At 38.9% G+C, this 23,231-nt stretch overlaps 3 protein-coding genes across 5 annotated transcripts in view; 1 reads left to right on the top strand and 2 right to left on the bottom strand.

The window, feature by feature from the left end:
• Nucleotides 1-1,183: 1,183 nt before the first annotated feature.
• Nucleotides 1,184-11,292, top strand: SQSTM1 (sequestosome 1). 2 transcript variants are annotated; one of them, XM_014053212.2, is made up of 8 exons: nucleotides 1,184-1,594; nucleotides 4,611-4,706; nucleotides 7,083-7,327; nucleotides 7,434-7,590; nucleotides 7,851-7,937; nucleotides 8,579-8,811; nucleotides 9,266-9,473; nucleotides 10,100-11,292. In XM_014053212.2, exons 1-8 carry the CDS (start codon nucleotides 1,411-1,413, stop codon nucleotides 10,258-10,260), a joined length of 1,371 nt encoding a protein of 456 aa, XP_013908687.2. In that variant the 5' UTR covers nucleotides 1,184-1,410; the 3' UTR covers nucleotides 10,261-11,292. The 2 variants fall into 2 exon arrangements, with proteins under 2 accessions (XP_013908687.2, XP_013908690.2); XM_014053215.2 differs by having other exon boundaries at nucleotides 1,190-1,594; nucleotides 7,101-7,327.
• Nucleotides 10,911-18,272, bottom strand: MRNIP (MRN complex interacting protein). The gene is made up of 5 exons (XM_087709475.1): nucleotides 18,174-18,272; nucleotides 16,464-16,523; nucleotides 15,903-16,000; nucleotides 15,212-15,284; nucleotides 10,911-11,417 (listed from the first exon to the last, which is right to left on the bottom strand). Exons 1-5 carry the CDS (start codon nucleotides 18,231-18,233, stop codon nucleotides 10,923-10,925), a joined length of 786 nt encoding a protein of 261 aa, XP_087565601.1. The 5' UTR covers nucleotides 18,234-18,272; the 3' UTR covers nucleotides 10,911-10,922.
• A 1,697-nt stretch (nucleotides 18,273-19,969) lies between these two features.
• Nucleotides 19,970-23,231, bottom strand: part of TBC1D9B (TBC1 domain family member 9B) — a 40,169-nt gene continuing 36,907 nt past the window's right edge. For both annotated transcript variants that reach the window (XM_087709473.1, XM_087709474.1), the window contains one exon: nucleotides 19,970-22,232. In XM_087709473.1, the coding sequence (XP_087565599.1) occupies nucleotides 21,573-22,232 (660 nt within the window). In that variant the 3' untranslated portion in view covers nucleotides 19,970-21,572. The remainder of the gene's footprint in view (nucleotides 22,233-23,231) is intronic.

Here is a 23,231-nt window from a genome sequence, read left to right as displayed (position 1 = left end):
GACTACAATTATTTGAACGTGCTTTTACCTCAAATCATTCATACTTAAAAGACACAACCACATAATGGCATTCATTAGCTATTTCAAAAAATCCTCCCATAACATTACACCTTATGACATCTTCTAAGTAAAAGTCAATTAATGAAGTTTCTAAACCTTCCCTCCCCCCCAAACTCATTGTAGTGTTTACTAGGCTTTACTAGGCCTAGTTGGACCATAGAATTGAGGCCTTTGAACTATGGTGCTGGAGAAGACTCCTGCAAGTCCCTTGGACTGCAAGACAATCAAACCGGTCAGTCCTAGAGATCAACCCTGGCTGCTCTTTAGAAGGCCAAATCCTGAAGATGATACTCAAATACTTTGGCCATCTAATGAGAAGGAAGGACTCACTGGAGAAGAGCCTAATTCTGGGAAAGACTGAGGGCAAAAGAAGAAGGGGTCGACAGAGAATGAAGTGGCTGGATGGAGTCACTGGAGCAGAAGGCGTGAGCTTAAACGGACTCCAGAGAATGTAGAGGACAGGAAGGCCTGGAGGAACATTGTCCATGGGGTCACGATGAGTCGGACAAGACTTGCAACTAACAACTTATTGCCCAGTGAAAAGCAAAATAATCTCCTTTCCGGTAACTGAAGTGGCTGTTAAGAGTCTCTGCCAATCTGTTGCGGGTAGCGGGAGAAACTTTCCGCCACCAGTTTGGGGGAATGGGCGAAGGTGTGCAAGCCTTTTCGGCAAGGCCTGCAAAACCTTTCTACTCTGGCGCCTTTTTTGGGGGGGGGGTCACGGCGTGAATCAGCAAATCGGGAAAAGGAAGTCGGGCGCCCCGTGGGAGCGACTCTCGTTCCGCTTCCCGTTGCGAGGCTAGCGGGGGGCTCCCCCGGGCCTGCTCTCGTCCGTCCCCCCCGCTTCTCCCATAGGAAAGCGAAGGAAATGCTGAGTAACGCTCGCTCGAGGGTTCGTGGAAGGCTCGCTAGGCCCAACGTTTTGATTCGTCACCACCATCTGGCTGAAGGGGGAGGGGGGAAGCCGGGGCCAATCGCGGCGTTGCAACCGCGTCTCGTGCGGTTCTCTTGCCCTCCTTTTTAAGAGCAAAACCCAGAAAAGCTCCCTTCGGAGGGGGAGGGAGAGGAAAGTGGGGGGCGGAGAGTTGGCCATATGATCATCCCTTGGTACCTATTGTTATTATTCTCGCTTCGCCAGCGCCGGGACTTTCCCACCTGAACCCCGCCCCCTTTTCGGTGGGTTGCGGCGCCCATAAATAGCCCGGGCGGGTCGTCATCGGCAACCAGCGCTGAAAGGACGTCTTTCGTAGGGAGGTTGAAGCGTCTCTGCTCCTGCTCCTCCTCAGCCGGCCTGCCGAAGCGCCAATTGTTGCTGCGCCACAGAAACCCAGCGCCGCTGCCGTCGCCGCGATGGCTCAACTGACGATCAAGGCCTACCTGCTGGGCAAAGAGGAGACCACCCGCGAGATCCGGCGCTTCGCCGTCGACCTGCCCGCTCGCTACCAGCCTATACGGGAGAAGGTCGCCGAGCTTTTCCAGGGGCTGCTCCGCAATTCTGCCGCCGCCACGGGAGCCTTTCAGATGTACTATAAGGGTGAGCGATGGGCCGGAGGGGTGGCGAGGCTGCATCGATCCCCCCCCCCGTATAGAGTCTCCCTTGAATAGCATCTCTCTTGAGAGCGGCACCCCAAAGTCTGATATTTACTGGGGCTCTTAGCGCTTCTTTCTCTTCGGGTTAGGTAGGCTTCTAGTGCCAGGAGGTAAGAAATCCTAAATGCGAGTATCTATTTAGATAAAGGGTGGAAACCCAGCAATTTTCAACCCTTTAAGGTATACTTTTTTTAATGGATAGTTAGGCTGGAGCTTTTCCTGGTCATGATTGCGCAGCAGGAAACTATTATATTTTTATCCCACCTTCATTACTTTATAAAGTTGACTCAAGGAAGCCAGCGTGTATAATATCCCTTTCTCTTCCTACTTTCCTAGCAGCAACAAACAGGTGATCTGTGGCGTGATCTCGGAGAGAGTGACTGGCCCAAGGCCATCCTGATGGCTTTCAGGTCTAAAGCAGGACTAGAACTCAGAGTCTCCCAGTTTCTAGGCCAGCAACTTAGCTTCTAAATCAAACTTTTGCCTGAATTCACATACTAAAGTTTAGCTTCTAAACTAAGAGTCAGTACAAGTAGTCCTTGACTTACAACCATTTGTTTAGTGAACATTTGAAGTTTGAACAGCACCGGAAAAAAGTGACTTGTGACCATTTTTCACAAGACCGTTGCAGCATGATCAAAATTCAGACACTTGGCAACTGGCATGTATTTGATGGTTGTGGTGTCCCAGGGTCATGCATTTCCCTTTTGGGACCTGACACAGTCAATAGGAAAGGGAGATTCACTTAACAACCATGTTACTAACTTAACAATTGTAGTGATTCACTTAACTGTGGCATGAAAGATTGTAAAAGGGGGCGAAACTCACGTAACTGTCTTGCTTAGCAGCAGAAAGTTTGGGCTTGATTGTGGTTGTAAGTCAAGGATACTTATAGCAGTTTATAAAAACGTTTGTTGGTATAATACCCTGGTCCAAATTCCAAGCTTTAATAGGTGATCCACAAAGGACTAGAATAAACAAACTATTATGACTTCACATGGGCAAAGGAAACACTGTCATGTAGTGGTTGAAGGTCCAGGGCCCTTGGTGTGTGGTGTCCATTCTTTCTAAACTTTGCTGCCCTAAAAGTCCCGTTTCCTCCTCAGAACAGAACAAGCCTCCAGGTTTGCTAAAAGACATAAAAAATTATATTTCTTATTTCTTGCTATTGTACCGTATGCTATGCACAAATTCCAGAAACTCTGGCTTAAATTCTTAATTTTAAATTAAAACTAATTAATATAGTTTCGGGGAAAAGTAACTTCAGATGTTTGGGACTCTCCCCAAACCTTATTACAGATCTTATTACAGATATGAAGAAATGATATGTGTGCTAGAGAATGACCTTGAACTAGCTTTTAGCAAAAACTGGACAAAAGCAAAGTCATGTAGCTTTGTAACTTTTCCTTGTGAATGAAAGTATTCTGTTAGGTCAGGGGTGGGTTGCAGGCTCAGGAATTCTGGGAGTTGAAGTCCACAAGTCATAAAGGGGCCATAGCTCCCCACCTCTTTTTAGATGATTGGGGAGTGTAACTCTGGAAAGGCACTGGAATGATTACATTTCTCTTTATAGGAAAGGGTTGGAGCTTACATTAGATGTTTTCTTTAAATGATATTTTCATCCTTTCCACTATGGAAACCACTGCATCAGTTAATTTAGGATAATAACTACTGATTAATTCAAAGAAGAAATACTTTTTCTTCTTTGTCGTGTTTTGCATTCTAGTAGAAATCTTACTACTAGCTTTTCTAGAGAGTTTTTAAAGATAGAGTTATACTTGTATCACAATTTGCAAGGGTATCTGCGATTGAGCTTTAGTTTGCCATCCAAAAGCTACAAAAAGAACCTAATGCCTGCTTCTCCAAATTGAGAATAAAGATAAAAACTTTACTACCTAAGATCCATATAAAATGCTATTTTGAATTTTACTCTTTTAAAAAGCCTCTTTAAAGCTCATTGGAGTCTCTTGATTTTTTTTTCATCCCAGGTTTTTCTCCCAAATGCAGGGATCTGCTTTCCCCCCCCCCCCCAAATTGAGTGTTGATCCATTGGTTGCAGCTGGAATTGACCTACCAGCTTGTCACCTGAACATCATAATGTGGCTTGGGAGGAAATGACTGATCCAGCATCACCCAGCCTGCTGTTATACCTAAATCAGGACTAGAACTCTCAGTCTCTTCGTTTCTAGACAGGTGCCATAATCACTAGTCAAAATTGACTAGGTCAAGGGTGTCAAACTCACAGCATCACATTGCTGTCACTGTATGTTTCACAATGATTTTTCTCCTTCGTGGAGCTGAAGTGGATGTGGCCTGCATGACACATCAACCCACAGGCCGCCAGTTTGACACCCCTGCTTTAGTTGGAGTTCTTGTTATGGTCAACTGATTTTAGCCTTGAAATAGAGACTTGCATAATATGTTTTATGTTTTGCATACATCCGTCAGTAAAGAATTACAATTTAATTTAATTTTAATTTTGGTAGGTAGGTAGGAAGGCATGCAGTCTATAGATTGATTTTAGGCATGGCAGTGTTTTTGAGCCGTGGCGATTTTATGATGTGTGGACCTAAGTCCTAGAATTCCCTAGCCAGTGTGCTAGTTGGGGAATTCTGGGACTTGGGAGCCACACTTTGAAACATTGCCAAGGTAACTACTGGGGCAGAGTAAACTTATAACCAAAGGATATTTCTTCGCTGGTATTAAACGTAGATGCAGAACTAGAAGTAGTAATAAATTTTATAATGCAGTGATCCAAAAGAAACAGCTGGGAGGAATGATTAATCAGTGTTGTGTTTTGCTACTTTTAACTTATTCAGTATAAACTTTAAGAGTCAACACAATCATGTTTCCTGCTTCCTGTTGATGACTTTCTAGGTGGCATGTTATATAAGAATTGTTCAGACTATGATTGTATATCTTTTTTATCAAGTAGTAAATGAATTATTATTTACTTTCAGATGAAGATGGTGATATGATCGCTTTTTCCAGTGATGAGGAATTGAAGTTGGTTCCACCCTCTGTGAAAGCTGGAGTTTTTCGGATTTATGTTAAAGGTAACATTGTTTGTGGCAGTTGCCCTCTTATGCATTCTGGGCTATACGGTTGGTTCAAAATAAAGAACCTGCACTACACAGATTATTTTCAATTCCTAATCCTTATTTTATGGAAATATTTCAGGTTAAGCAGAAAGCAGAGCAAATTAAAGACAGTGGCATTAAAATGCAAGTAGTCCTTGGATAACAATAGGGACTGGAACGTCTGTCACTAAGTGATGTGGGCATTAAAAGATTCATGCCCAATTTTTTTGCTCTGCGTGTTAAGCAAATCAGGGTTCCCCCATTGACTTTGTTGAAAGCCCCCTGGGAATGGTGATCACATGGCTCTGAGATGCTGCAGCCATTATACATATATGCCATGTGCCTGAATTTGATTATGGGACTATGAGGACACTCTAACAGTCTTAAGTGTGAGGATCGGTCATAAGACATTTTTTCCAAATGTCGTAACTTCAAACGGTTGTGAAATGAAGGGTTGTAAGTTGAGGATTACTTGTACAGTGGCAACTTTTGACAATTGTTCTTGAAATTATAATTTCTAAAAATAATTTCTTGTTCCAGCTGCTAAGCCAAGCTAATTAGGACATTGTAGCTTTTCTATAGAAGCGATCTATAGCAAGAAGTAATTTGTTGATGTTAAAGTAAAGGAGGTGGATATTTTTCTTGCCACCTTACATTCAATCTTCATTTCCAATCTATACTCAGGAGGCTTTGAAATGGAGACAGTATTTTGAGAACTTAATTAGAATGGCCCGTGAATGATGGGCAATGAAAAATGGGTTTCACTCAGCTATCCTGGAAGAAATCAGCAGCAGCTGCCTTGGGAAATACAAAAAAAGCAACCATTAAAGTCTGCTCCTGGCATTGAGTAGGCACTGGTTTCTTTGTCTTCTAGTAGATATTCTACTATGACTGACATTAAGACAAAAATGCTATTAATTGCAATGAATCTGCAGGCATGATTTGAAGCAAAAAGAGTTTTAGTCACTCAAAGCAAAGAAGCCTATATGTGATATGAAGCAATTTTTTCCTGCCAATAAAATGTGTGGTTCACTTATCTGTTGCAGAATGAGTCATTTAAGAACGTTTTAAATTTTTAATTGCAATACGTTGAAGGCAGTTAAGTTATTTCAAAATGCTAAAACAACGTTTGCATTTTTAGGGTAGCTTCTTACACTAAACTGGACTGTTTTATAGGAATTTTTAAGAAGTGAAGGGGGAGGGGGGAGATGATTGAAAAAGGCTATTCTAGATTTCCTTCATGAGATATTGTTTATTCCAGACATTGGGTCTTTCATGGGAAGATGATCATATTCATAGGCAAAATTAAAAACTGATATGGCTAGGTTCACAGAGCCCACTAAATGGAAAACAAACAGTGCCTTATTGTGATTTGTGAACGTAAGACATCTATATTTGTATTATGGTAGGCATAGTCTTTTCAATATTGGGTACAATGAACCTGTGGGAGGGAAGGGATTAAACTAGCGATGGCGAACCTTTTTTGGCTCGCGTGCCATAAGTGGGGGGAGCGCAGGGGGGGTCATGCGTGGGCATGCCACACCCATAATGCAATGTGTGACACACACCCCCAGTGCCCATGACAGCCCCACCCATTTTTTGCATGCTTTTTTTGCCCTCCCCAGGCTCCAGAGGATTTATAGGAATCTGGGGAGGGTGAAAACAGCCCCCCCCCCCAAGGCCCTCCAGAGGCTTCAAGAGCTTCTCTGAAGCCTCTGGAGGGGAAAAAAAACCCTACAAGCAAACTGGAAGTCACTTCCGGATTGCTCATAGGGTCGTTTTTCGTCCTCCAGAGTCTTTGGGGAAGCCTCCAAAATGCCCCTGAAGCCTCCTGAGGGCTTAAACTGGCCCTACAAGCAAACCGGAAGTCCGTCCCTGAACTTCTGGTTTGCCTGCAGGGCTGGTTTTTTGCACTTTGGAGGCTTCAGGGAAGCTCCTCAAGCCTCCGGAGGGCCTCGTGGGGGGGGGGGGACGGGACCAGGGGACTGTTTTTACCCTCCCCAGGCTCCTATAAAGCCTCTGGAGCCTGGGGAGGGCAAAAAATGGCTTTAAAAAAGGCTGAACTCGGCTTGTCAGCACGCGCATGCATGCTGGCCAGCTTACAGGGCAACGCCATCTGGGAAGATTACAAATGGTGATCATGTGACCCCAGGACAGTGTAATTGTCATAAATACTAGTTGCCCAAAACCCAAAATTTGATGCATTGGGATGCTGCAGAGGTCATTAAGTATGAAAAAGTTATGTCGCGTTTTTCAGTGCTGTTGTAATTTTGAACAGATACTTAAACCAATTGTTCTAAGTGGAGGACTACCTGTTACAGTTTGATCAGCATGGCTATAGTTGAATAATAGCTTGTTTGTGTCTTTCAGAAAAAAAGGAGCTTAAGCATGTGAACCGTCATTCCTGCAACAAGGAGCATTCTCCAAACCTTGTGCATCCTAATGTGATCTGCGATGGCTGTGAGGGCCCAGTTGTGGGTGCCAGATTCAAATGCGCAGTTTGTCCAGACTATGACCTGTGCAGCACTTGTGAGGGGAAAGGTGTTCATAAGGAGCATAACATGATCATGTTTCCAAGTCCATTCCACCAGCTTGAGGTATTATGAAGAAAGGCATATATACAATGATACTTGTAAAAATTATAGTCATTTTGTGGTTTATTTAAAAGCTGCTGTGGCTTAAAAACATTTGTTTACCCTTTAGTGGCTTCTTCAAGGTCGCTGGCTTCGTAAAATGAGACATGATGCTTGCTCCTTTCCCTGGTTGCGTGGTAGGGGACACCCACGTTCTGCCCATCAGCACCAGAATTCTGGCCAGGCACAAACTAGTACTTCTGCTCAAAGTGATGCTCCAGAGCGTGGTAAGAATTAAAAGTTGCAACAACAAGAGGCTTTAAATGCAAAATAAATTAGCAAAAATCTGATACCTGTCTAAAATTGCTTCCCTGCAAATGCTATGTTTATATAAACTTCTATATCTTAAAAAGTATCTTAAAATTATGTATTTAATTTTATACATGCGTGCATGCATTCCTCCTCCAATTGGGATTGATAAATGCATACAATTATTGTCTTGAATAATTCTTATATATGTATCATTTATATTTTTGCTTTATAAAAGAAACCACCAGCAATGAAGCTCAAGACTCCAGTGTCAACTTCCTGAAGAATGTTGGAGAAAGTGTTGCTGCATTCCTGGGTCCACTTGGTAAACGATTCCTTTCACTGTATATTTTTATTTATTTGTAAAATTTGCTAACTGCCCACCTTATCACAAGGTAGTTGTGGGAGGTTTAAAACATTAAATATTGGTTTTTATGTCCCTCTTGTGGACTTCCCAGAAACCACACTTTTTACTGATTTGGCTCTCCCAAATAATTTCACCCAAAATATAGACTACTATGGATGAATTATGTAAAATATCAGAAGTAGAGTTTTTAAAGGTACATTATCAATTGTGATCATATCCTTTGAATATTATCATTAATAAATTAACAGTGATTAAGCATACTGCAACAATGTGATGAACAAATAGTAACTAAACACTTGAAACTAATGGATTAATGTGTAATATGGGAATGAGTTAGCACTCCTGCATCAAGTACTAGAGAGTATCGGATGCACCACCCAATTGATGTAATCTAGTTACTCATTTTTATATTCTCCCAAGTGATGGTTTATTTGGAAATATATTGCCTATGAAATAGGGGTGGATGACAGAAGAATTAATCTGTAATTTTGAGACAAAATATAGAACTAGAGTAATGAACACATAGACAGAAAATTAGTGATGTCCATGAATATACTGCAGTATGTCATTAACATAACCTGTGTCAACTGCTTTTTTAGGCATTGAAGTGGATATTGATGTAGAACATCAGGGCCAAAGAAGCAAAGTATCACCTACACAATCTAGTTCTGAGAAGAGCTGCCCCAAACCTAGCAGTCCTACTGAGCAGACCAAACCAGAAGCAAAATCTGAAAATAATCCAGACATAAGTGATGCTCTTGCAAACCAAATGCAGGAGATGATAGTCTGTTCTCCACCTACACAGATGGAAGAAGAGAATATTTTGTCACAGGTATAAGAAATGTCAGTTTTGCGCATTCAAAGATATGTTAATTGGTGCTCCAAGAATGATGAAGCTGTTGGGATATTATAAACATTTTAACCTGCAAGAGAAAAGTAACTTGTTAATACTTATTAGCAATAAAGCACACTTCATTATATTTAATCTGAAGTTTATTCATATTAGACCTTTGTATAAAATGGCTGAATTGCCCTCAGACGGGCATGGAGTGAAGCGGAATTGAATATCCAAGTTCTCTGGAACACTTCCTGCCTGAATTGCAAAAATTTTCTTGTCCTTAGATTCTGGGAGGTGTGATATTTCTGCATATGTTGTAGGATTTAGATATAAGGTAGTCTGCTTCTTTTGAATAATTAGTAGAAAGCAAACTACCATTTCTTGATACAGTTGTAAATACAGCTAGTAAAAGTGGGCTTGCTAACATTTTGTTATTTGTATATTCCAGGAACGAGGTGAATCCAGTGGTAGTTCAGCAGGAGATGAAGACTGGACCCATTTATCTTCAAAGGAAGTAGATCCTTCAACTGGTGAATTGCAGTCCTTACAAATGCTAGAGGAAGACAGCCCAAGATCTCTAAATCCCGTCGAAGCTCCCACTAATGCTGGACCAACAGGCTTGCGAGAAGCTGCAATGTACCCTCATCTTCCACCCGGTAATAAGAACTAGGCGGGATCCAAAACTATTTTATAGAAATTATTGTGTCCTAATAAGCATGGATACAAACTAAATCCTAATAAATATTTCTGTAAAAATACTATTAAGCATTGGCAGAACTATAGCAGCATAATATTTTTAGGCTTGCAGTTCAAAAATAACTAGTTTGCTTTAGTGACGAGTCAGTGTGCTGTGCATGAAATCCTGTCCAAATGGTAATCTGACTTAAAGGTCTAACACCATGTCTACTTTTATAAATCACAACAGCTTTATAGGTCACCTGACACTTTTATTGCCTAAGTTATGGAATGGTAATATAAGCATCTTTTAGTTAGAAAATCAATTTAGGAATATTTGAAAGACCCACTTTCAACCTGAAATTTTAAATTTATATGGCTGATTATAATCTGATTTGTTTTAAGCTTTGCATTTTATATAAATCCTGATTATGATTATTAGATTTGAATGAGATGGATTGTTCTATACAGTGACTTTTTTAAAAAAAGACAATATTGGCAATAATTATTTAATTAAATTCAGGTGTGGAATTGCAAATTTTAGGTATGTGATTACAATTTTTATGGGCCAATGAATATGACATGTTGAAATTCAACCTGTTTACAGAAGCAGATCCTCTTCTGATTGAATCCTTGTCCCAGATGCTCTCGATGGGATTCTCTGATACGGGAGGCTGGTTGACTCACCTGCTGCATTCAAAGAACTACGACATTGGGGCAGCCCTGGACGCTATCCAGTATGCCAAGCAACCACCCGCTTCCAAATAGCTCTTGTATAACTCATAGTTCTTAACACACATTGTTAAAGCCTCTTTTTATACCTTTCTTCTTTCTGTAACGATCTGATTGTAATTCCATATTCATAGATAACATTTCCAAAAGTAGTTCTTTCTTATGAACCGGGTAAGGGTTAATATTTACACAAGAAATAGAACTAGTTTAAAGTTATGACAGGTGGTCTTTTACCGTCAAGTTGTGGCAATGGCACTGTCGGAGGACAAGGGTATTTTGCTTTCAGGTTGGTAGATCTTCCATGTTTAGTCACCATCATGGAGCCATGTGATTGTTAGACATTTTATTTTAGTGCTTCTTTATTGAATTTATAACAAGTTTGTTTAATTAGAGGTATATCAATTTATTAAAATAGGTACCAGTAATAATAATAGCTTTTCTAAGCTATCAATTGTTCAAACATTTGATTTTTGTAAAAAGCCTTTGCTTTCCATGCTTCTTTATAATGGTCCCATTAACAATACAGCATAGCTCTACTGATAATTAAAGCCTTTTTGTGCCATGCCTAAAATAGTATGACTGGAATATAATCCACTTTATTATTCAACATTGAAATGTCTGATTTTAAATGCAGGCCATATTGCTATAATTTTAAACCATCTCAGTGGAAAAAAATCAGCAAATCTCACTGTAGAGCCTTAAATATCATCATCAAAATCCTCCCCTGTGTAAAAAAGACTTCCATAAAGGTTTGATTTAACGGGAGTGCAAGACCCTGAAGTAGTGGTAAATTCTGCAGGTTGTGCCTTATCTTGACAAGTAGCCAAACCTGCAGAGTATTTGCTGCTTGTCCCAAGGTGATCAGAATCTTTTGCTCTGTCAAAGCAGATTAATACATTCTGTTGTGGTTTGAGATGCCAGTTACCACACCCAGCACTAGAAGTGCTGGCTCTTTCATCACTTGTGCCTGCAGGATGTGTTTTGTCTGATGTCCTTTGCCTTCCACCTGTCTTGTCAATATTATAACTCTTGTCAGATAAAAGGAATTTATTCCATTTTGAAAGTCCAGTTACTTTTGATTCTGGCTGTTGATTACTTCTTTGTAGCACATGGTCTTCAGTCACAGGAATTGTACTGTCACATAAATCATCTTTGCAGCTTTTTACATTAACCATGGCTAAGTGTCTCCTATCCTAAAATAAAAAATAATTGCAACAATGTCAATTCTGACATGCTAAAAGGAAAACCATCTGATAGTTATCGTTATAGTTCCCCGAGCTTTCTTATTCTACAGCCATTTCACTTCTGTGATGGTGATTGCAGTTTGAACTGTAAGGATCGTGTTAATACCATAGTAGCCCTCTAGAATTGTCAGGCCCATCAGGGTCATTGATCGGTGTTCTCCCACAAATTTCAACTTGGAAAGCTCAACATTAATTACAAAATGGAAAAGGTGTTACACTAGTTACATAGTAGAACAGGGGTCCCCAATCCATTACTGGGCCATGGTCTGGAACCAGGCTGCGGAAGTAGCAGGCAATTGTGCAAGTGTGTGTGCAAAGCTCCATATGCATGAGTGGCGGGTACGCAAATGAAGCTGCATATGCATGCACTTGCCTGGAACCATCCTCTCTCCCCCTCCCCTTGCTGGTATGCAAAGCCGGAAAAGTTGTTCAAAACATCCTCAAAACATTCAATAGTGGGAGATCTATTATATTTCAAAGGATAATCTGAGAAGTAGATCCATACATATTTATTAAAAGGAAACCATGTGTTAGTGGAATTCCACCCTCCAAACTGCTCTACTAGTAAATTCTAATACTCAACTAGAATCTGGTATTCTGTAACTTAAATCCACTACTTCTTGAGTGGTTAATGCCAATGTTATCCAGCAAATTTCCATAGCTGAGAGCAGACTGAATTTGGCACTCTGCATCACCGTTAAAAAGACAGGAATACAAACCAACCTACATAAAATACTTCAAAATTTCTTGCAATTCTTTGCCAACAAAGAATTGCAACACTGAGACACCTGCCACAATATGTAGTTTATATTTTTCTAATTCACAAACATCAGATACTCTTACAATCACTACTGTAGAAGCAAAGGAAGTTTTCTATACATTCACTGGCAAAGGAACTCTTGCTAGTATGTAAGAATAATTTCTATATACCCTTGATGGTAGCCTTGATGTATGATCAGTTGTTTAGCACCCATTGCGGTTACAACCAATCCTTGGAATTCTAGCTGTCCCAGCAACTTTGCAGTTACATGTTTGTGATCAGAATGCTTGCTAGCTGTTTCACATGACCGCATGGATTGGATTGGAACTGGTCTTTTTAATATAGTGGTGGTTCTCCTTTTTATTAGCCATGTCCAGAAGATGTTGTTTACCACTGTTCAACTAGTTCACAGATGTTCTGATTTATTTCGTCAAGTTGTTCAACATTCATATGAAACTGGAGGCAAGCTCATATTAGGTCATCTGTGGCTTTGGAGTACACTGATCACACCCATCTCTACTCTTGCTTACATACAATTCAAGAGATGCAAAGTAAATACTGCCCAAGTTCAATAATAGGCTGGATGAAGGAGAACAAGCTGAAATGAATCCAGATAGATAGAGACAAGCAGGATACTGGATTTTTGGATTAAAGTTCGGACTGCTTTGGATGATACTGTTTAAAATATTGGAGCAGAATTTGACCCTCAGCTGTCACTTGGTTTATAGGTGGTGGTTTTGGCAAGATACATCTAGTGCCAGATATGTTTCTGACAGACTTCTCTAACCTAGAAATAAATGAACATTGAAGGCACAAGTCTTGAATTTTGATTAATAAGACTTATTAAGAAAGATGTTAGTTATATACAGGGATTCCAGTTTCCAACATATGAAGGCAATTCAAAATCATAAGCTTGGGTTTTTTTCATCTACCTTTTCAACAAAGGAAAGAGGAATCATAGGGATGGAGGTCTTCCAGTCCAAAAGGTGGCTCAGTGTAAAAATCCTCATGTCACTCTGGACAAATCTCTTTTGGAAAATTTCCTCTAATGGATATCCTGTGACTTCAGGAGGCAGAATGCTCCACTGCTTAGTATTTCTCAGGAAATTTCTTGTTTCATTTTTTGGATTGTTCACTGTAAAGCTACTTATCTGTTGGTTCTTGTCTTAAAATGGGTGTTTTGGAAAATAAATCCACACTTCCATGTGATTTCCCTTCATCTTTGGAAGGCTACTATCATCTCTTCCCTAGGCTAAATAGTTCAAGTACTGCATGCAACTCTGGAAGATTCATAACGTTAAAACAATGTGCTGGGCTTCATACACAAATATTTTAAAAAAACAGCACCAAAGAATAGTTAACAAACCGCTCAACACAGCCAAGAAACAGGTTCAGTCACACACCCGAGATCTCAGGCTCGGACCCAGAACCAGGTCTTTAAAATCTTACAAAAGGCCAGCAGGGCAGGGGCCAACCTAATTTCAAGAGCGGTGATAATTTAAATTTAATTTAAATGTAAGCACTGTGGTCTTTCGGGGGCCCACTAACCAACACTTCTTTGCTGACAGAATCCACAACATGTTATGTATGTCCTGCTGGACCAGAACAGATAGAAACAATAGGGAAGAGAGGGTGTTGTAAATAAACCAAGCCCTTAGTCATAAAGGGCTTTCAAAGTAACTACCAGCACCTTGAACTGCTTGCAGAAGCAAAGTGGTAATCAATGCAGCTTGTAAAGCCATGGTGTCACATGTGCTGAAAAACTGGCACTATTAGATGCCCATGCTGCCACATTCTGCATTAGCTGAAGTTTCCAAATGCTCTTTGGGACCTGACCTGTATAGATCATGTTGCAGTAGTCAAATTTTCATGAGGGTATAAAGGACTGTGATTGGGCCCTCTGTTTAAGATAGATGCAACTACCATTTCTTTACTATTTTTAGGATTTAGCCTCCAAGTCCATGGCCATCTTCATTACTCTTTTGCGTTCTTTGCAGTTCCTCAGCGTTTTTATATTGTGATGACCAAATCTGAAAACAATATTTCCAGGTGTGGTGAGACCAGTGCAACATAGAATAGTATTACCACTTCCAGTGACCTTGATAACATACCTCTATTATTGCTGCTCAATACAGTATTGACCTACAGCACACTGCTGGCTCAGGCTTAATCTGTGGTCAACCTAGACACCCAAATCATTCTCACAAGTACTATTGGCAAGCCAGGTACTCTCTATCTTGTCTCTCCTTAGAAGGCAAATCAACCCACATTTGGATATTGTTCACACAACAGCTGTTGGATTTAGCATGAAATTCACTGTCCATGTCCCTTCTTGAGCTTGTGAGATTTGCTGAGCACCCACATCTTTGTTATGCCCAATATTAACTACTGGTACATGTGAAATGTTTCTTGAAAAATACTCAGAAATTGCTTTTGGTACATCACGTAGCAACCAAACTGCAAATTGGTGCAAACTACAGGGATTCTATGATGCCGGGCCTTAAAAGTTCTAAACTGATTGTCAACTGGGCACAATTTGCTATTGTAGGTGGCTTAGAATTAAATTAACCAAGAGACCCCCCATTACAAATCACTCTAAACCTGTTGTTAACAGCAGCAGAGCCCTGTTTGAAGATGTTATCACTTTGAAAAACTTGTCTTTCTCACAATGGCAGAGGAAAGGCTCTTCCTTTGTCCCCAGGCTATAGAACTTACTTACTTAGAAGCTGCTAGTGGCCCTATTCTCTTAGCATTTAGCAAATCCACAAAGGCACATCTTTTGACCATTCTTTAAGATTAAACTACTTATTTGATGATTTTTTAAAACCTGCATTGTTAAACATTCTGTTTTTTAAAAAATTATTGTAATGATCATGACTGCTCAAAAAATCAAAACAAAAAAAAATCAAATCATTTTTACTTCATTTAAGAGTTTATGATTTTATTCTTTGTAATTAATGCTACTTCTAAATCAAAGTCTTACCTCCCAGTCTGTTTTTTCTTTGATGTTAACAGCCATATTCTCATCAACTATTGGTCCTGATTCTTCTTTACACCTAGAGGTAGATCACATTTAACTACTGTAGATAACTGTACCTTTATATACATATGGAAAAATAAAAGCAAGCTGTCAATTCAGGAATAACTGGTGTTTAAGTGTACAAATAGGAACAATGTGCACTGTACATGCAAAATACTTATGATCTTATGTTTTTAGTAAGGGAATAAATGAAATTTTTGATCCTTGTAATGAGAAGTTTTAGTGATTTGCATAAATTCTGCCAAGCAAAAGGAAATCTGCACCAAATTACAATGACACTAAATTTACTGCACACAGAATAATGTATATAAATAGAGATAACATTTGCATGATTATGTCATGTGTGTTATATACCTTATCCCCTAGAACAGCCCCCCCCCCAACTTCCAGGCCTCAGCCCATTACCAGGCCTTGGCCTATTCGCAACTGGGCTGAGTTTGTGTACATGCGCATACGCTGGCCCACCACTCACACGAGTTGAGCTATGTATGCTTGCTGGCCCACTACTCACATGGCATGGTTCCCCTTCTTCCTCCCCCAGCCAGGCCAAGCCGCAAAGGTTGGGGACTGCTGCCCTAGAATAGCTATGAGCATAAATATAGAAAAAAGAGCAATCAAAATGTTCATACCGTACCCAAGTTTGTTTTCAGGTGTGTGATCCTGTTCTCCTTGCAGCAAGTTTAGCTTCTGCACATGGCGTCTGCAATCAACCCCAGAGCCCTGGCCGAAAACCTAAATAGGTTGAAATCCCATTAAAATACTATTTCCCTTTAATTTTTTTTTTAATTTTTTAATTTTCAGAACAAACACAACATCCTTCTTTACATGCTGTAGAAAGTGTATCAGTTGGTTACAAAAAGACTTTCGTGCATTTATTCCACAGTCAACAAACATAATTCATATTAACTCACGCATTTTAACTCAAATATTTATACATGTCACCATCATCATATCTCCATTTTCATTTGACTATAATTGTTTAAGCATCCTTCATCTCCCTATCTCATACCCTGTTTACCTGAAAATAAGACCTCCCTGGATAATAAGCCCAATTGGGCTTTTGAATGCATGCACTAAACTAATCCCTCCCCTGAAAATAATCCCTCCCCAAAAACATTGCAACACAGCAGCAGCCATGAGCTTAATATAATAATAGTATTAACTTTAATAAAGAAACATGAGTTGGGTTATGTACCTTTAGAATTGACTGCTTTTCATCACATATTTTGCAATTCCATTTTTTGCCTTTTTTAACCTAAAAAAGAATTTTAAGTATAATTACTATATTTGTATTAATAGTTACTCCAATTACTGTTCAGATTGGGTTTAGGATTTCCAAAGACAAATGTTCATTGAATTTACATATGGACGCAAAAAATGGTCTTTCCCCAAATAGCTCTAAATTTACAATCTATTGACAAAAGTATAAGTATGATCTTTATTGTCATTGTACTTAAATAAAACAAAATTGGTTCCCTCAATCTGTAAAATATAACTCTACTGTGCACCATAATCTGTCTAAATTATGCAAATTAAATATACTTATTTAGCTGATATAATTTATGCTAAAGTTAAAATTATGTCATGTGCATCAGAAATGTTCATGCAAAAAAAGTTACATTTTAAGTTTTTGGTTAAAACTGTACCAACTTTGTTACTTTTTCTTAGCATAGATATAATTTTTTATTGTTTTATATTTTAAATATGTGATTTTAGAGGGAATTTATTACATGTATTATTATTATTACTTTAAACATTTCTTTCAACATACTATTAATATGTTTAACTTTTTTCACACTTTGAGATCCTTTTTAACAGTCAATGTCTGTTAGAAATTTCTTAACTTTCTTCTTAGTTTGAAGTGTTCATTGGAATTACAAAATCAGAATAAATTCAGAAATCTCTACAATTTAAATCTGCTTTAAATATATAATAAAATGGGATCAGCATACTTCTGTCCATAGTATTGTCACTACACAGCATAACTCAGCAGGCAGTTTCATCTGGATGACCTTTTTGGAAGGGTCATATTTAGTTAACACTTGGATAAGAGACCACCAGGAAATCTCAGAAGGCACTGACAAATCATTTCTATATTGTTAGGAAAATTGCATGGACCAGTCTGTGATTTTAACAACTCAGAGATTTGAATTTTTTATGGGGTGTTGTATATGCATTCCGGAAAATATGCTCTTATGAGAAAAGTCATTTTTCAATTAGTATCTCCAAGAGATTCAGCCAAAGTACCTTCTTCTGTTACATAGAAGAACATATGTTACATGGTAAATTAACTTGCTGTCTGAGAGACAATCACTAGATAAGTCCACGGTCATCCCTTATTCAAGTTCTGTTAATTGTGGAATAGGGGAATGGATGTTCAAGGCAACTGAAGGGCCGCAGATTGGGAAAGGCTCTGTGAAAGTAAAGCTGATGATTGTATGCATCAGGCTATTGCCAAGCAAAAAATCCTCTAATTCCAGGTGCCTCTCATTATGAAGATCTGCCCTTATTCAAGAGCAAAGATAGGCAATTATGCCCCCCCCCTTCATGACCTGTGGACTTCAACTCCCAGAATTGCTGCCTCCCAGCAAGGCTGGCTCAGGAATTCTGGGAGTTGAAGTCCTCTGGTGGCAAAGGGGCCATAGTTGCCCACCCTTGCTCAAGAGCATCACAGTCCTGCAAATGGATGCTCTTTCCACCTACAATTCCTATTACCCCACTTCCCAACCTAGAGTACTATTTTTTTCTTTAAGGAAATAAAATATTTGTGCTATTATAATAACCTGGTAGAATTTCATTTCCTTGGTTCGGTTCAAACGAGCCTTTTATCCAATTCAGAGATAGCCTTTTCTGTTTACAAATTTAAAAAAAAACCAACTATCCTGTTCTACAGCCAGTCTCTCACCTGGTGCACTTGGAAGATATTACAGGAACAGCATCTCAGCACCTGAAACTGCTGAGCCATCAAAAAACAAAAACAAGGGGGATTGTTTGAGGCTTTCGAGCGAAAACAAAACAAAGGCAACTTCCTTCTTCAGAGACCACACACCAATATTGTGTCGCAAGCCAGTCTCTCCGCTGCTCCCACGTCCGGACCTGCTTCACTTCACTTCTCTCGGTGAAAGATTTAGGCGGGAAAACGCGCGACGCACTACCGGCGGGCTCTTCCCCCTTGCACACACCGGCCCTTTGTATTGGTTTAAACGCGGGGGGGGGGGAGAGGGAGAGAGAGAGAGAGAGAGAGAGAGAGAGAGAGAGAGAGAGAGACTGTTTTGATTGGTTTAAACGCGGGGGGGGGGGGAAGAGAGACAGAGAGACTGTTTTGACGCGATCCCACTGGCTGAGAGCGACGGAGCTCTTCAAAGCCCCGACGAAACTCAAAGCGCTGTTGTGTCTGCGCAGGGCAGATCCGATTTCTTGCTTTTCGGCGTTAGTGACGAAACGGACTACCTTCCCGCGCTCGTTCTCCGTAAAAGTGGAGCTTTCTTAAAGTCAGATTTATTTGGAAAAACGCGTGACTGATAAAATAATATTTATAGCTTAAGGTTGAAATGAGGAGTGTTTGCTGCTTGGGTCAATTTCTTACCCTTCCCAATATGGACACATCTTTTGACTCATTCTTTTGGAATCATCACATTCTACAATGTTACATTCTTCAGCATAGAAATGTTTGCCAAATAATTGTTAAGCATCTTGACATTAACAACCACACATTTGAGGGGGCGCTTGGTGCTCTCAGCTTGTTTTCTTGCAGATGTTTCATTACCCAAACTAGACAACATCAACACTGTTATTATAAATTATTACTATTATAAACTAGTAAATTAGTAATATCAGATGTTACTAGTTTGGGTAATGAAATGTCTACAAGAAAATAACCTAGGTCAAAGCACCAAGGGCCCCTCAAATGTGCAGTTGCTAATCTCAAGATCTTTAACAATTGTCCTGAAAACATTCTATACATTGTAGTGGTTATACCCCGAAGAATGAATAAAAGATGTGTCCATATTGGGGTGTATGGTAAGAAACTGACATCAGGATACTGCCTGTTGTACTGTATCACAAATAGGTAGCTATGGCTTTTGAGAGAATGGCTTGGGCAGCCAGGTAACAGATCATATGGTATTACAATTATTATCTCAGATATAAAGTATAACTATTAAGTAATGCTATTCATAGGGTTGGAATGTATATTTGGGATGAGAGCAGCATCCTTGTTCCAATTGTTTGCATGCAAAAATGATTGCAGGAGACAGCTATGAAGATCTAAAAGGAGTGGGAAATCCAGACAAATCTTCCAAAGTAGTAGCAGCCCAACTTTTTTAATCTTGTGAAATATCAACAAAAAGGTTCTTAAAACATTGATTGATACATGGATGGGTGACCATCAGGAAGCTACAATGAGAAGTTGTCAAATGTTTATCCTTATCTCAGATAATAACTGCATAAATGTCTATGCCAATGAATGAAGAAGTGTTAATGGATCTCTTCCTTCTGAAAAGCACTTTTGCAATTCTCAAAGCTGGCCCATGTCATTAAATAGAAAGTAAAGAGTTGAGTTGAGTTGAGCTTTAGCCTAATTAAGTCATTATTTAGGTCTGCTTTTGCAGAGCTTTTGAAATGTATTTGAAAAATGAAATGTGGAACAGAATAGCAATTATCATAAACAGATAATATGATAAACTAAAATGAAAACAAATCTATGACTTATTCGATTCATTTATTGAATATATACATGATCAGACAAACAATGTAAAATTACATGTATGTTTTGTGTGTGTAAATATATATTAAAAGGTAATAAATTATGAAGAATTAGTAAAAGCGAATGTCATTATTATCTGCTTTCAGACACATGAATATGAAATTTGAGACTTAAATATACAGAATATGCCACAATCAGAATAACGCTGGGTATTGCACCTACTGGTTTATTCCATGGATACATATGTTCAAGATCTTTAGACTTTTCTCCTCCTGAACAGCCAGTGTGATAACACTAATGACTGGTTACCATACATGGCATTTATACAATTTAAATGTAATTCATGCAACTAGTGTACAGAGCATATATACAAAAATAAACAAATAATGCTTCTTGAGAGTGAATGCCTTCCCATAGGGAAGCTATCAATCCAAATGGAGCTCCAATTTTCTTCCAATCCACAAATGATTTTGTAGAGGATGGATCCTGTATCTGAATATTTATACTATACCATCAGAACACAAGGTGATCTAAACTTCACCTATTAATATACATGACATATACAATTGCAATCCTTCCATTGTACTGCAATTCAAATGATGTACAATATTTGAGTCACCACATAGCAAGTAAGTTATATGATATATGAACATTTGCATCTCCTATGGATGTATTTACAAACAAACAAAAATATTTAGACCTACTTCAGATCACAGAGAATAATACAGAGAAAAACACAGGCTTTCTAATTATGCCAGCAATCAAAGGTAACACTGTAAGTTATGAGCTCAGGCTTTTTACTATCTCAAATTAGGAAGAGACAATAAAATGGTCTAAAGTCAGACAGTTAAGTCTTATGATCATCAGGACTCTGTTCCATTCTCGATGGCTATTACACTTCTTTCTTTCAGGGCAATTAAAAATGAACATGGCACCGAGGAGTTAAAAAAGGGCTAAAAGATATCAGTAAATATCTGTCTTTGGAATTTTGAAAGTTATATACTGTACTGATTAATATTACTGAATCACTTGGGATAGAAACCAGCTGTCCCAAGACACTGGGGCATTTTGAATTGCAAGATGCCAAGAGTAAGAGAATACAACATATTTACACTTAACAGGTTACTTCACTGTATTTATCAATTCCTAGCAAGGTTGATTTAGACAGGGTGGAAATATCTACATATGTCTGTGTTCGGACACAGGGAAGCAGGGAAAAGATAGAAAGCAGGGCTGCTCTTCTAAATAATTACCAAGAAACCCAAAGCAAAGGGAGATATAGCAGGTGTGTGCCTGAAATTAAGCTGCATTAAATAAAGACAAGCAGAGGCACACATGCATAATTTACGGTAGTATTCTTAAGCTGAGAGGCTATTCAGTTCTATCCTTTCATGCTTTTAAGAATTTAATGTTATTTAGGCAAGCAAGTTATCCTCCAGGGAAGCTCATATATCAAAGAATCACTATGATAAACCCCTTATTCGGTTTCTTTAATTTAATGCAGTTACTGATATTGGTTAAAAAAAAACCCGAACTTGTCCATCCATTAGGTTCCTAGACCTTCTGCCTCTTACCCAACCTTTGCCTTATTCCTCAAGTTCAGCCTGATACTGAGGAGAGTTCATAATCACTGGATGAACTGAATTGTCTTTCAATTTTCCTTTGCTCCTTGATTTTCTGTGTAACATCAGTTTTCTTCTCGAAGTAGTTTACTAAGACTGATTCTGTAAGGATAGAGGCTAAGATCTGTTCAAAGGAGATGGACCAATCTGTATCAACGGTGCTGCCACTTCGTGCGGCTGAGCTGCCTGCCTCACAACCAACTAGAACTGTGTCATCCGCAATATCTTCACATTGTAAGGAGCCTGTGCTAACCATAGAATATGAAGACATGGACATATCATCTTTAGTTTCATCATCTGAAAACAACTGTATGGGTGATCCTGGACCTTCACCTCCTCCATCTACAAAAATCTGATTTTCCTGTTGGTGTTTCTCAATTTGAATGTCCCCAGAAGCTTTGCCTTCTGGAGTAGCCTGAGCATATTGCTCTAGGATTGAACTCTGACTTTGATCAGAAGCCGGAGACTCTTTACTCACAAGGTCCTTTTTAACAGGCTGATTAGAGAACTTTTTGCCAACCTCTCCAATTTGTAGGAGAAGGCTAGCAACAGTGGCAATGGCATGGTATAGTTCTTGCTCCAAAGAATCTTCGCTGAACATGTTATATAGGGTCTTGCACAATTCTATAAACTGTTCCTTAAAAGAAAGAAAGACATATGATACCAATTAATAAGGTGAAATAATGCAAAGCCAATGTCCACTTCTGATCGATGCTCTCTTAATCCTCCCAAGTTAACCTCCCAGCAACAGCATTGTACATTCCTATTTGAGATATTCACATTGTAAAAATGTAGACAATTAAGTATTACATATTAATGATCCAGACCAGAAACACCTAATAGCTACAATGTATTTATAGGCATTGACTAGGTCTTTAACTCTAAAATTTGTTGGTCAAATTCATCAACCAATGATAAAATATACAATGTTTCCACTTTGTAAGAAAGTCATCTGATTTGGACAATTAGAATGGAAGTAAGTGTGCCTGTATATCAGAGTATATTAGTGATTTTTAATTTTAAAATGTACTTCCATTTTTAGATTGCGTGAATTTAAAGCTATTTTCCATAATCACAAGTTATGTACCTAGTTATCTTATATAATCACGTATAGAGTATTTGTTTTGAATCTCTTGTTTGTAATACTAAAAAACTAAACAAGGTGTTAATTCATTTTTTCTATCATCACAGTCCTAGTATCTGGCATTCTTTCAATATATCTCTTCTATCCTTGTTTTGGTGATACTGATGTAAAAGTTAAAATAATCTCTAAATAAAGAAGCTAATTTTTGATTGTTTTGGTTGTTCCATAATTTTACAGAATGAAAATATTGAGCGCAAATCCTTATAAGGGTATGCTTTTTCAGTCCATTTTATAGGGAGGGAGAAAGCACGTGTGAGCAAAAAGAAAAGGAAGAGATTCAAGCTTCAAACTCCCACCTCTACTGTAATAAATTATCCTATAACAAATTATCCTTCAAAAGTAATATTATTGGCACAGGTCAAATCACTTCAGTTTCTTAGTCCTGATAGCATGACAATTTTCCTTAAAGAAAATACCTCAAATACATACCTACATATACCTAGATAATGTACACACACACACACACACACAAATCTCCTTCAAATACATCAT

This window comes from Thamnophis sirtalis, unplaced genomic scaffold (genome assembly GCF_051295495.1).
Source record: "Thamnophis sirtalis isolate CommonGarterSnake01/CBP01778 unplaced genomic scaffold, rThaSir2_p1.2 scaffold_3, whole genome shotgun sequence".
Taxonomy (NCBI): Eukaryota; Metazoa; Chordata; class Lepidosauria; order Squamata; family Natricidae; genus Thamnophis; species Thamnophis sirtalis.
This window is presented reverse-complemented; position numbering and strand designations above follow the sequence as displayed.